This window comes from Sprattus sprattus (genome assembly GCF_963457725.1).
Source record: "Sprattus sprattus genome assembly, chromosome: 18".
Classification (NCBI taxonomy): Eukaryota; Metazoa; Chordata; class Actinopteri; order Clupeiformes; family Clupeidae; genus Sprattus; species Sprattus sprattus.
In genome coordinates this window covers 30656471-30671214 of record NC_137916.1, presented here as the reverse complement: position 1 = coordinate 30671214, position 14744 = coordinate 30656471, and the positions used below count along the sequence as shown (strand labels likewise).

The 14744-nt window shown below is 42.8% G+C and overlaps 2 protein-coding genes across 2 annotated transcripts in view; both read left to right on the top strand.

Annotated features, from left to right (window-relative positions):
* Positions 1-2926, top strand: part of LOC308379237 (somatotropin-like) — a gene marked incomplete at both ends in the record, with an annotated part of 3986 nt that extends 1060 nt beyond the window's left edge. The window contains 3 exons of the mRNA XM_080856295.1: positions 1128-1247; positions 2204-2356; positions 2738-2926. Coding sequence (XP_080712421.1) covers positions 1128-1247; positions 2204-2356; positions 2738-2926 — 462 coding nt within the window. The remainder of the gene's footprint in view (positions 1-1127; positions 1248-2203; positions 2357-2737) is intronic.
* A 9016-nt stretch (positions 2927-11942) lies between these two features.
* Positions 11943-14744, top strand: LOC308379236 (somatotropin-like; the record flags this gene model as incomplete). The annotated part of the gene is made up of 5 exons (XM_080856294.1): positions 11943-11952; positions 12593-12732; positions 13015-13131; positions 14267-14419; positions 14541-14744. The coding sequence occupies 5 exons, from the start codon at positions 11943-11945 to the stop codon at positions 14742-14744; spliced, it is 624 nt and encodes a 207-aa protein (XP_080712420.1).

Below are 14744 nucleotides of genomic sequence, written 5' to 3'. Positions count from 1 at the left end.
TCTATCTATCTATCTATCTATCTATCTATATATCTATCTATCTATCTATCTATCTATCTATCTATCTATCTATCTATATATCGATCTATCTATATATCGATCTATCTATCTATCTATCTATCTATCTATCTATCTATCTATCTATCTATCTGATAGGTGAAAAATCACCCTAAGTTACTTCAGGACTCCGGAGCTGCATGAAAGTACATTTATTAGACAGACAAACAACAACAATTGCAATTGGGCTCCCCTCCCAGCCGAGGCTGACAGTGAAGCCCTGATAAACTCTTCGCACAAAGTTTATATAGTCAGAAGTTTAGCTTTGAGCAGGGATGATCACGTGGTGGATTTCTCACGTCCGAGGCTCCCTGTCTTGCAAGGATGGCAGTTTTGCACAAGGTCGGAAGAAGCACAGTTCCTTTCTTATCTCCTCTGGTCTAAACATGCTCTTGTTCATATGCAGACTTAGTGGCACCTAATATTCTAGTTACACACACACAGAGAAAAGCCACGCTCCTGCTTTCAGAAGCACATAATTCACAGGAATATATTCAAACAAGTCACTTGATTATTATATTCTTAAGTCATTTACAGTGTTTGGAAATAATCTCTATCACTATCTATCTTCATCTCATTTTTCCATATGATGGAATGTCTTGATAATTACTGAGTAAAGCCATCTTGGCTAGTGAGGTATTGCTTCTTAAAGATTTCTAAACCTGATTGTTCAAATCCTTGATTGTGATTGGCTAAAAGCCGTTGTAAAATCCAGCATTACAGCTTACAGCATTACATTCCAGCTTCGCGTCGTGCCTAACAACTCCCCTTACCTGTTCTAAAATCAGCGCAAAGCACGGCCTCTTGGGGCTTATTGCTTAAGTACAGTACGTACTAGAACTACTTGACTGCTTCCTGATAACGGTAACAAAGGTTCCAAAACAGTGGTCTTAATTTGATGCCTTCTAATGTGCCTTCACTGTCAGTTTGAACTGTGTCTGCCTCTGAGTATAGGTTGGAGGTATGCCTTGTTGTCTTAATGTCTTAATTAAGGCGAGCGCTCAGCAAACATCTAGATAATTAAAACAACTTTAATCTTAACTACCCGTCAATTGATCCTCTGTGGCCAGGAGAACAGCCTGGACCCTGGCGTTGACCGCGTTGAATTAAGCAACAACATCCTGTTGTCCGAGTGCTTCACCGACTCCATCCAGGCCCCGTCCAACATGGAGGAGACCCAGAGGAGTAGTGTGAGTTTCCTCTTCTATATTTTATACATTTTTTTTACATTTAGTCATTTAGGAGACGCTTTTATCCAAAGCGACTTACATGTGTTCACATTTCACATTTACACTGATGGCACACTGCACGTCAGGAGCAATTAGGGGTTCAGTGTCTTGCTCAAGGACGCTTATATCTTAAACTCGTATCTGTACAGCTAAACCTATCTCTCTCTTATCTACAGTACAGTATATATGAAATATGACACATTTCCTGTTTCAGTTACATTATAATGACTGCTTCAATTCAGTTAAATAAATCATTTTAAAATTATTAATCTTAAATTTTAAAAAACTTAAATTAAATGAACTGCCTGATGTTGCAGACCAGCTTTACCTAAGACTGATCTGTAACCTTAGGTAGACTTTTAATAAGTCTTTAAATAATGGTTTGATTTGGAATAGATCTAAACAGTCAATTCAAATAAACCTCACATGACTTGTTGTTAAAACATGTTGGTTTGTTTACTGTTCTAGCTGAACTAAAGGCTTTTAAACATTGAATACAGGGGTCTGGTAAATTAGCCTTTTTTCTGGTTGAATTTCCCCTAACTTTTAAGAGCACCAACTTCTGATGCAAGACTTTATACAAACAGCATAACCATTCAGTAATCCCGTTTTCAAACCGGGCCCACCCTATAATGGTTGGTTCCCTGGACAGATTCAAACCTGGCCCACCCTATAATGGTTGGTTCCCTCTGCAGGTTCAAACCGGGCCCACCCTATAATGTTTGGTTCCCTCGACAGGTTCAAACCGGGCCAACCCTATAATGTCTGGTTCCCTCCGCTGGTTCTGAGTGTTGTGCTGGCCCACCCTATAATGGTTGGTTCCCTCTGCAGGTTCAAACCGGGCCCACCCTATAATGTTTGGTTCCCTCGACAGGTTCAAACCGGGCCCACCCTATAATGTCTGGTTCCCTCCGCAGGTTCTGAGTGTTCTGCGGGTGTCCTACCAGCTGCTGGTGTCGTGGGAGTACCCCAGCCAGGCCTTCAGCGGAACCTTCACCAACAGCCTGAACCCCATGACCATCCGGGAACGCCTCACCGACCTGAAGATGGGCCTCCGCTTCATCATAATGGTAAGACATACAACAGGAACACCATCCATGACTAGCGGTCCAATCAGAATTACTCACAATCGGGGGGCTCTGTGGCGCAACCAGTAGCCTCGACCACATTGGGCTTGATGCCCATGGAGGACAGGGGTTCTTTTATAATATGTTCTGTTCTTGTGTTTTATTCTTATATTAGGTTCTATTCTTGTGTTCTATTCTTATACTATGTTATGTTCTTGTGTTCTATTCTTATATTATGTTCTATTCTTGTGTTCTATTCTTATATTATGTTCTATTCCTGTGTTCTATTCTTATACTATGTTCTATTCTTGTGTTCTATTCTTATATTATGTTCTATTCCTGTGTTCTATTCTTATATTATGTTCTATTTCTCTCAACCCCGAGGAGCACCAGATTGGCCATGCCATTGTTGAGGAGAATCTATCAGCCCCTGCCTTCTTTGACGAGTCTTCGCTGGACAATGGTTCCCCGGGGAAGATCTACTCCCTGATGGCCTGCTTCAGACGTGATATCCGCCGCGTAGAGACCTTCATTAGGGTCGCCTACTGCCGCGAGTCCCCGTGCTTTCCCTAGGGACACGTGGAGGACGACAAACCCCCTGCTGGCGTTACTTTCCCAGCCTTTCAAATATTACCACTTTCATATTTATTCCTTTCAGTCCTGGAGCAATCATATGTACATGAGTGGCGACTATGAGTGACAACCTAGTGGATTTGGTTTATACTGTGACAAGTGTTAGAGGTCATTGGTTTGAAATTTGTGATGTCTGTGTTGAAATGTAATTTATTAATTTGCCATGAAAAAAAACCCTACTGATTTCCATGATTTTAAAATATGCAAATTCTAGCTTTTAACACTGACAACCAGAGCCTGAATGCATATGATAATGTCTATTTAACTATGTTAAGTTTTGTCAGTCAGCTATTTTCATGATCCATGACTTTGCTCCATGTGTGTATGTAAAGAAATTAAATGTATTTTAATATTTCTTTAACTTATTTACTGCCTACTCTTTAGAGTATCTGTGCTAGATTGTCTAATAAACCTCTGCAATTCAAATAATGACTGGCTTTCATTTATCTCTAACACACCTGGGCACCTTTTACCAATTATGCACCTCACAACGTCTTCAGACACTTTGTGTACATTGCAAGCCTTCTAGTTTGCTACTAGTCTATACCATGTTTTTATGGTGAATACTTATATAGTAAGTCACAGGTTGTCAAAGAGGACCCAGGTTCAGCGGTGTAAGAAAGTAGAAGTATGGTGAGGTTAAGAGATCTTGGTAATATTAACTCTTTGCCACACCAGGCTATAAAGCAGGGGTGGGCAATTAATTTCCCCAAGGGGCCACAAGAGATAGTGGGACTGTTGTGGAGGGCCGGACCAATAGGCTGAACTCAATTCAGCATGACAAATTAGCATGTTTTTGCAGTATTAAAGGTGTGCCCAGACGACCAATACACATGGCACACACACACACACACAAGAGCAAGCTTGCAACGCAATAGTATAAGTATACAAATTAATAGTAATATCAATTTTTATCGTTTAACGTTTGATTCCTAATTTACCATTGACATCCACGGGCTGGTCAGGGACAGCCAAGGGGCCGCAAATGGCCCTGGGGCCGCACTTTGCCCAGGTCTGCTATAAAGGCTGCATCAGAGTCACTAAGATCAGGCAGGCATGCTTTTCACAAGTTGTGTGGATTTTGCGGCTGCTGTGAGGTGAAGATTGACATCTGGTGTTCAAACATTTGCCACCTGGGGGCGCCCTTTCCTTCATGAGGATGGAAGGAGGCCTTTCAGACTGATGGGGCATCACTGCTTTCAGTTCTGCTTGTACCAATCTGCTATCGTTATTGCTCTTTGTATGATGTGTCATTTTACAGCAGCCATGATTAAGTTTTAAGATAATAACCATGGAAACTATTAACTAAACCTACAAAAGACAGCAATGTCTAGCAATTTATCTCTCTCCCTTTCCTTCTGTCTTTCTTAACAAACCAACAAGACTGGTTTCATCTCTCTCAGTGCCAATGGTTAATTGTCACTATTGCGTTGTCTACCTCTGCCATTATGATTCGCCCTTACCTGAATACAAACGCTTCAAATCTCATATTTACTGGGATTGTGTTACATTTTAAAACATGCTAAGACAAGTGGTATGGATCTCTGTCAATACATAGCCAGTGGATGCAGTGATAAGACATAATTGCCTAAAATTAAAAGATACATTCTAGGGACAGACCTCAGTCACAGGAGTCGTGGCATAATCGTTAGCACCCCCCTCTCCGGTGTTCGAGGGGGTGGGTTCCTGTCCAGTGCAGGACTGTGTACAATTATATGAAATACTGTTACGCCCCCTGGTGGCGCGGAGTAGAAGGACACAACATAAGGCAACAGGTTGAGCAAGTGAGGGTGTAGTGACACAAAACCAGGAACCCAATATGCAATAAAAAAGTACTTTTTTTACAGAAAAGTAACCCAGGGACCAGAGGACTGTCAGTGGCACCAAATCAATAACATAACAAGAATGGGAGCATTCAGATAATGCAAACCTCTGCCTTGTCACCTTGACCTTTGACCTTGATATCTGAAAATCTAATCAATTATTGCCATTACACTACCCAATCTCCCCACAAAGTTTAATGGAAATCGGTCCATGCGTTTCTGCGTAATCCTGCTGACAAACAAACAAACAAACAGACAAACAAACAAACAAACAAACATACAGGGGTGAAAACATAACCTCCACCCCTATTGACAGGTGCACACCAAAGTTCAGCGGGTGGTGCTCACTCTAGACTGGGTTTAGTTCAGCGGGTGGTGCTCACTCTAGACTGGGTTTAGTTCAGCAGGTGGTGCTCACTCTAGACTGGGTTTAGTTCAGCAGGTGGTGCTCACTCTAGACTGGGTTTAGTTCAGCAGGTGGTGCTCACTCTAGACTGGGTTTAGTTCAGCGGGTGGTGCTCACTCTAGACTGGGTTTAGTTCAGCGGGTGGTGCTCACTCTAGACTGGGTTTAGTTCAGCGGGTGGTGCTCACTCTAGACTGGGTTTAGTTCAGCAGGTGGTGCTCACTCTAGACTGGGTTTAGTTCAGCAGGTGGTGCTCACTCTAGACTGGGTTTAGTTCAGCGGGTGGTGCTCACTCTAGACTGGGTTTAGTTCAGCGGGTGGTGCTCACTCTAGACTGGGTTTAGTTCAGCGGGTGGTGCTCACTCTAGACTGGGTTTAGTTCAGCGGGTGGTGCTCACTCTAGACTGGGTTTAGTTCAGCAGGTGGTGCTCACTCTAGACTGGGTTTAGTTCAGCAGGTGGTGCTCACTCTAGACTGGGTTTAGTTCAGCGGGTGGTGCTCACTCTAGACTGGGTTTAGTTCAGCGGGTGGTGCTCACTCTAGACTGGGTTTTTAACCAAAGGTAAACCTACGTGGACGTGACATGTAGACCCAGGATATTTTACCTATCCTCGTTTGTTCCTGTGCGCAAAACCAAAGAATTAACAAAAGATAAAACAAAAGTAGGCTGCTAACAACTAGTAAGTAAATTGTTAACTAATGCACAAAAAGATGGAAACTTCACATAACTAAAGATGAATCAATAAACAAGCCAAACCAACCAGAGTGCAACCAGAGCTCAACCCAAAAACATCTCTGTCCAACACAAACAAAGGACTGGGGTGGGGAATGGCTGAAGGGAGATTCGGAACAAGTGTGGTTGTTAAAAACGCTGCTCCCCCAGCTGCATCTAGCTGAGGCACCCCGCTGTTTGGGCCACTCACAGGACCTGGGGTGATAACAAGGTCAGACCAATCAGATCATCCCTAGGTTCTGTGGGGGGTTGTTTACAGTGGAATGTCACACCCCACGACAGTTTCAAGGCAGCCCCCATACGTTTGGGGACAGTTTCAAGTCTCCCCCTGAGGCATGTCCTGACATGCCTCTCAGCCCCTCTCTCCCTATATAATATAGCATACCTTCTCTCTGGCCATTTTGTTGGTCAAGAAGCTGGAGAGAAGAGCAGCAAGGAGTTTTGTGGGACAATTTATCAGAGACATTCAATTGCCGTGCATCATTGAGAACGTGAGTGTTTGTGTATATGTGTTATTTACTTGGTCGGTTTCATCGTGTATATATATATTCATTCTTGTTGTGCATAATTGTAAATATCTGTATGTCTTGTTATTATCATTTCATAGAAACCACGGTTCACTTCAGTCAATACACGGATTCATGTGTGTTAGAAGTCCCCTACAAGGATAATTCTAGCATTCATTACCCTGTTCATTCCATATCATCCTGTTCCATCAAGACTTCACTTTGTGTTGGCAATAAACATTTTTGGACATTGACATCTTGTACTGTTCTGACCGAACAGCCTGTGGCGATTGTCACTCATCATTTCAGTAACCAGCAATACAGTCCTTTTTGGGACTCATTCAATATCCCCTATTTTATAGTGCTGATTGATGACTGGAACCAAGTGGGCCCATCAGAGAAGAAGGAGAATAAAAACAGTAGGAGGAGATATATACAGTGTAGTCTCTTCTTCTACAAACACACTCTCACACACACACACACACACACACACACACACACACACACACACACACACACAGACACAAACAGTAGGGGGAGATATATACAGTGTAGTCTCTTCTTCTACAAACACACTCACACACACACACACACACACACACACACACACACACACACACACACACAGACACAGACACAAACAGTAGGGGGAGATATATACAGTGTAGTCTCTTCTTCTACAAACACACTCACACACACACACACACACACACACACACACACACACAAACAGTAGGGGGAGATATATACAGTGTAGTCTCTTCTTCTACAAACACACTCACACACACACACACACACACACACACACACACACACACACACACACACACAGACACAAACAGTAGGGGGAGATATATACAGTGTAGTCTCTTCTTCTACAAACACACTCACACACACACACACACACACACACACACACACACACACACACACACACACACACACACACACAGACACAAACAGTAGGGGGAGATATATATAGTGTAGTCTCTTCTTCTACAAACACACTCACACACACACACACACACACACACACACACACACACACACACACACACACACACACAAACAGTAGGGGGAGATATATACAGTGTAGTCTCTTCTTCTACAAACACACTCACACACACACACACACACACACACACACACACACACACACACACACACACACACACACAAACAGTAGGGGGAGATATATACAGTGTAGTCTCTTCTTCTACAAACACACACACACACACACACACACACACACACACACACACACACACACACACAGTAGGGGGAGATATATACAGTGTAGTCTCTTCTTCTTTTTATACTGCGACGATGGTTTTTGCCTCTTCATAGTTCTCTAGTCCTTCCTCGACGCTCACTTCGACACACACTCGACCGATACCCATCAATGCGTCATTTTTCCCTATATTTTGTGTCAAAATGTTGTATGTTGATAATATGATGAATGATGTGTAAGGTGAGGTTATGTGTCATGTTGCATGTTGTAAGATTTTTTTTTTTATTGTCAAAATCTTTTGTTGGAGATATAGAAAGGGGGGCAAAAACTGTGTCCAGCGGTGGGGAATATTGGAGCTTGAGCAGCAAAGCCAATGTCTACTTCTCGATTGTAGAATAGCACATTTGGCTAATTTACACTTTCTGATAAGTATTCTACAGCAGGGGCATTACACAGGAGTGCTTTACAGCTTTCAAAGGCGGTTTGACACCTATATAGTATACAGTACATCTGTTTCCATACTGTGTTCTGTAGTACTTATGTTATGTGTAGTACTTAGTGTGTTCCTATGTTTTTATGTTATGTAGTAGTACTTACTTATTGTGTGTGTATGTTTGTGTTTTTATGTTTTTATGTTTACTGTATGCACCTATGCACCAGACCAAATTTCAGGTAGGCGCATACCTACTTGACAATAAATCTGTTTCTGATTCTGATTCTGATTCTGAACCGACCACACAAACTGTATCAAGGGACTGATCTAGTCAGTCAGTGGAGCTTCAAACACATTAAAACACATTAGCAACACATTAAAAACCTACCAGCTGGGCAGACTTTTATGTCAATGCTGACCACAGTTGGCATCACTACCCCAAATCCGACTTTAATGCATGTTTTGGTTTTTTTTTAGACCTGGCCAACAGAACCAAACTTGGGCAATGGCAGCAACACTTAGAAACTGTTTCTTGTGCATTTCACAACCGCATAAAGCCTGGAAGACATATTTTTTCTGACATTCGATAGAAAGCTGATGCACTGGAAAATAGATGATTGCTTCCGACAGAAGAACGTTTGTTCTCAGAGGCTTCCTCTTCGCTGTAGGGACATTTTATCTTTCAGTTGTCAAAAGTGGTGGAGATGAAATTAGTGTGTGTTTGCAAAAGTGGTGGTACTTGTCCCTCACAATGACACAGGTATGTGCATATATGTTGACCCTTTTGACTGCTGTTTGTTGACCTCTGTTTTAGAAGAGGCTTAGCAGGTATTTTTAATCAGAGATTGGTACTGCTGATTGTTGTCCTCTTCCGAATATAGAGGCATAGCAGGTTACATTTCCGGAGACTGCTGATTTTTGTCCACTACTGAGTTAGAGGCTTAGCAGGTCTCCGGGATATTTGAAGAGTTAATAAAACTTATATTTTTGAACCCTCACTCTGCCTGAGCTTTTTGGGCCAAACCCACATTTTGACGGCAACCGAGGCTCGGTCCGTCACAGTCCCCCACACTGACACTATGCCCCCCACACTGACACTATGCCCCCCACACTGACACTATGCCCCCCACACTGACACTATGCCCCCCACACTGACACTATGCCCCCCACACTGACACTATGCCCCCCACACTGACACTATGCCCCCCACACTGACACTATGCCCTTTGCTGCAGCACAGAACAGAACAGAGTCATTCCAGCGTCTTTTCATCGTTGGAAATCTCACACAGGTTGCCAGGCGCTGCCAGCCCACTTCTATTAATAAAGATCAAGACGTTTCACCTGAATCTATCCATTTAGACAACTTTCCGTAACTGTCCCAGTAAAAACATCACTCCAACCTAAATATTCAAGAGATGGATGTTTGTGTGTCCGATGTGTGTATGTGAATGAGAAACAGATTATATGGCCCTCAGTGGAAAATGTTGAATCTGATCTGTTTTCCTGACCTGATAAAGACCGAAAAACACCGTCTCTACAGACAGTTCATGAGGCAGAAGTGAGTTCACTGACGTCAACAGACCAGCTTGCTTGTTCTGTTTATTTAGGTAAATATGGCCAAACAGACGTTATTATTTTCAGATCTTGGTATGTTGCATATATGTGTTTTTGTGTGTGTGTACATGTATACTGTATATATATATACAGTACTGTGCAAAAGTTTTAGGCAGGTGTGAAAAAATGCTATGAACTAAGAATGCTTTGAAAAATGTAAACAATAAATGTTTATTTTTTATCCATTTACATGGTAAGACTGAGCACAGCAACAAGACACAACATAGTTATACTGCATCAGCAGGGTCTCTCCCAGACAAAGATTTCAAAGCAGACAGGGGTTTCAAAATGTGCAGTTCAAGCTCTTTTGAAGAAGACGTTGAGGATTGTAGACGCAGTGGTCAGCCAAGGAAACTTAATGCAGCTGATGAAAAACACATCAAGCTTATTTACCTTCGAAATCGGAAGATTTCAAGCAGTGGCATCAGCTCAGAACTGGCAGAAACCAGTGGTACCCAGGTACAGACATTTACTGTCCGGGGAAGTCTGGCCAGAAGTGGTCTTCATGGAAGAGTTGCAGCCAAAAAGCTCTACCCCGACAAGGGAACAAGGCCAAGTGACTGAACTAAGCACGAAAACATAGAAACTGGGGTGCAGAAACATGGCAGAAGGTGCTCTGGACTGATGAGTCAAAATTTGAAATATTTGGCTGTAGAAGAAGGCAGTTTGTTCGCCGAAGGGCTGGAGAGAGGTACAATAATGAGAGTCTGCAGGCAACAGTGAATCTTGGTAGAGGTTCCTTTCCAGTTTGGGGCTGCATTTCTGCAAGTGGAGTAGGAGATTTGGTCAGGATGAATGGTGTCCTCAATGCTGAGAAATACAGGCAGATACTAATCCATCATGCAATACCATCAGGGAGGCGTATGATTGGCACCAAATGTATTCTGCAGTAGGAACATAACCCAAAACATACAGCCAATGTCATTAACAACTATCTTCAGCTTAAAGAAGAACAGAAAGTCCTGCAAGTGATGGTATGACCCCCACAGAGCCCTGATCTCTACATCATCGAGTCTGTCTGGGTTTACATGAAGAGACAGAAGAATTTTAGGAAGCCTACATCCACAGAAGATCTCTGGTTAGTTCTCCAAAATGTTTGGAACAATTTTCCAGCCGAGTTCCTTCAAAAACTGTGCGCAAGTGTATCTGGAAGAATAGATGCTTTTTTGAAGGCAAAGGGTGGTCACACCTAATATTGATTTAATTTAGAATTTTCTTCTGTTCCTTCACTACATTTTGTTAATTTATGAAGAATTGATGAAAATAAACTGTTAACACTTTTTGAAAGCATTCTTAGTTTACAGCATTTTTTCACACCTGCCTAAAACTTTTGCACAGTACTGTATATATATATATATATAGATATAGATATATTATGGCAAACCAAACAGGAATTATTTATTGATTTGAAATGTATTGAAGGTCAGATATATATATATGCAATACATTCTGATATATTTACATAAAATGTGATATTTGTAGAATTAAGTCTGATATTTGCAATGAAGTCAAAAATATTTATGGAATAAACTCTCTAATTTATATAGATATATAAAATGAAGTCTGATATTTATACAATGACCTCTGATATATATATTTATAAATATTTTCTAATTGCATTTTATTATACAGCATAACCTGTTATAGCTATACTATGTGGATGTCAGGCTTTTATTAAGTTTAAAAAAAACCTACATATCCAAATAACTGTTGGTCTTTAGGAGTACATGCTTAGACTCCTGGGCTGAATAACAGATATTGACAGACTACATGAATAATAACATAGGAACATTGTCCACGCAAATACACACACATACACACACACAAACACACACACACACACACACACACACACACACACACACACACAAACACTCACACTCACACTCACACTCACACTCACACTCACACTCACACACAGACACAGACACAGACACAGACACAGACACACACACACACACACACACACACACACACACACACACACACACACACACACACAAACACACACACACACACACACACACACACACACACACACACACACAAAGACACATATCCACATAAGCGTCATGGAGCCTCTCCTGTTTCTTCTTATGATCAATGAATTCACGAGCAAAACCTGTATATAAAGCGTCACTCTAGACATATGACAACAAATTTCAGCTTTTCTTACAGAGAAGATCCTACACTCATCCTCACCGGCAAAATGACAAAAGGTAAGGACTTTTACCTTTCTGTAGCTAATAAAATGTAAGTAGTTATTTCATCTATAATGTTTTTTTCTGATTATCTACGATTTATCCATAACATATTAGCTCAGGTGCCATAGCAACCAAATATACAGTATCAGGGGCCTTGGAACTGCTCTTAAAAGCCTATGGATAAGATGTGTCCACTGTGATATCAAGTGCACTTTAGATAGCATTCATTTTCAATTATTGTGAAAAGTCAACTTTTTTTATGGCACTATTTTAAAAGTTTAATGAAATCACATGTTAGAGCAACCTGTACCCTAAGGCCTGTGTGTTGTGCTTCAAACAAGACTTCTTTGCAAGAGTCACACTGTGTTTAAAGACCTAAGGACTGTATTACGTCTGTTGGATGTGTTTCTAGCAGAGCATGAGTCAGTCATCCTTTCACAAATATCTTGTGTGTCTGTCTGTCTTGGAGATATATTGCTTTTTTTATCTTTTTTTTTCTTAACTTATGATATTTATGAATCTATTTATTGATTGTTATTTATTATTATTTAGCTGTGGAAGAAGTCTGTTGCTGCCTCTACTGTCTCGTTGTCTTTGTGGCAATGACAATAAAGTACTTTGAACTTTGAACTTTGAACTTGCACCGTGTGCTCAGGGGGCCTGCTGTTGTCGTTGCTGTTGCTGAACATCGCTGGAAGTGGTGCAGGTCTCATCAATAGTCAGCAAATGTTCAGCAACGCCGTCGTCCGTGTACAAGTCCTGCACGAGCTGGCTGCAAGAATGATCAATGAATTTGTGAGAATCCTCATCAGTTCTTTTTTTTTGTTCTCATTCTTGTTTCTGTGAAGTTTTTGCTTTGAAGGTAGTGCTGAATAGATTCGGAACTCTGATCATTGCCTTATTACACAGTCTATTATATAAATGTCAATATACAGAGTGTGCTATGACATCCATGGCTTGATTGACAGATAGGCAGGCACTGAGAGATAAAGGCAAGTAAAGTCACAGACAGAGAGACAGACAGATAAACAGTTAATAGAGTTCAGACACCAACACAAACCCTGTGCTTCTTTCCAGGAGGAGAACCTCTTCCCAGAGGACCGCAGGGCCCTGAGCCATATCCTTCCGCTCTCTCACTGCATCTCGGACTCCATTCCGGCTCCCAGCCACAAGACCCAGACCATGAGGAGCTCTGTGAGTCCAGTTGAGAGCCGGGGATCTCACCACTCGCCAGATAGCCTCACGCAGCGTCTGTGCTGCCTCTGGCTGTTTACAAAATATGAGATCCTGGAGGTCTCTTCTACCCAGATCTGAGCCACATCTGTTCCACACTCAGTGTGTGTAGTAAAGAAAGAGGGGGGGGGGGGGGGGGGGGGGGCTAGTCATCCATCCATATAAGATCTGGTTTTCCTTCAAGGCATTTTTCAAGGCATTGTAACTCTTACTCTTAGGCTGTTTGATGTCCTGATGAGGGGCACTTAAAAAGGCCAAACGCTGGTTTGCAGCTTTATAAACTCCTTCCTCTGCCTGCCCTGGTCTCTCGTCAGGTTCTCTTATAAACTCCTTCCTCTGCGTGGCCTGGTCTCTCGTCAGGTTCTCTTATAAACTCCTTCCTCTGCGTGGCCTGGTCTCTCGTCAGGTTCTCTTATAAACTCCTTCCTCTGCGTGGCCTGGTCTCTCGTCAGGTTCTCTTATAAACTCCTTCCTCTGCGTGGCCTGGTCTCTCGTCAGGTTCTCTTATAAACTCCTTCCTCTGCGTGGCCTGGTCTCTCGTCAGGTTCTCTTATAAACTCCTTCCTCTGCGTGGCCTGGTCTCTCGTCAGGTTCTCTTATAAACTCCGTCCTCTGCGTGGCCTGGTCTCTCGTCAGGTTCTCTTATAAACTCCTTCCTCTGCGTGGCCTGGTCTCTCGTCAGGTTCTCTTATAAACTCCTTCCTCTGCGTGGCCTGGTCTCTCGTCAGGTTCTCTTATAAACTCCTTCCTCTGCGTGGCCTGGTCTCTCGTCAGGTTCTCTTATAAACTCCTTCCTCTGCGTGGCCTGGTCTCTCGTCAGGTTCTCTTATAAACTCCTTCCTCTGCGTGGCCTGGTCTCTCGTCAGGTTCTCTTATAAACTCCTTCCTCTGCGTGGCCTGGTCTCTCGTCAGGTTCTCTTATAAACTCCTTCCTCTGCGTGGCCTGGTCTCTCGTCAGGTTCTCTTATAAACTCCTTCCTCTGCGTGGCCTGGTCTCTCGTCAGGTTCTCTTATAAACTCCTTCCTCTGCGTGGCCTGGTCTCTCGTCAGGTTCTCTTATAAACTCCGTCCTCTGCGTGCCCTGGTCTCTCGTCAGGTTCTCAGGCTGCTCCGAACGTCCTTCCGCCTCATCGAGACCTGGGAGTATCCGAGCCAGGAGTTTAGCGGAGCCTTCCTCAACACCCTGGGGCCCAACATCATCAGAGACAAGCTGAATGACCTGAAGATGGGCGTCAGCCTGCTCATTGGGGTATTCTATTCCATTTCAATGCTTTTCCATTATACCAAAAATATACTTTTTCAGTTATAACAGTGAATAAAAAGTAGCAAACTAAACTCACAAACCCGTCCGTACATCCTGCCCCACTCAGGACTCTCTGAACGGTCAACCCGACATGGAGGGCAACGACTCCCTGCCCCTGCCCTTTGAGGACTTCTACATGTACCTGGACGACACCGACCTGAGCAAGAGCTACCGCCTCATGGCATGTTTCCGCAAGGACATGCACCGCGTGGAGACCTTCATCCGCATGGCCAGCTGCCGTAGGGCTCCAGACTCCAACTGCACCCTATGA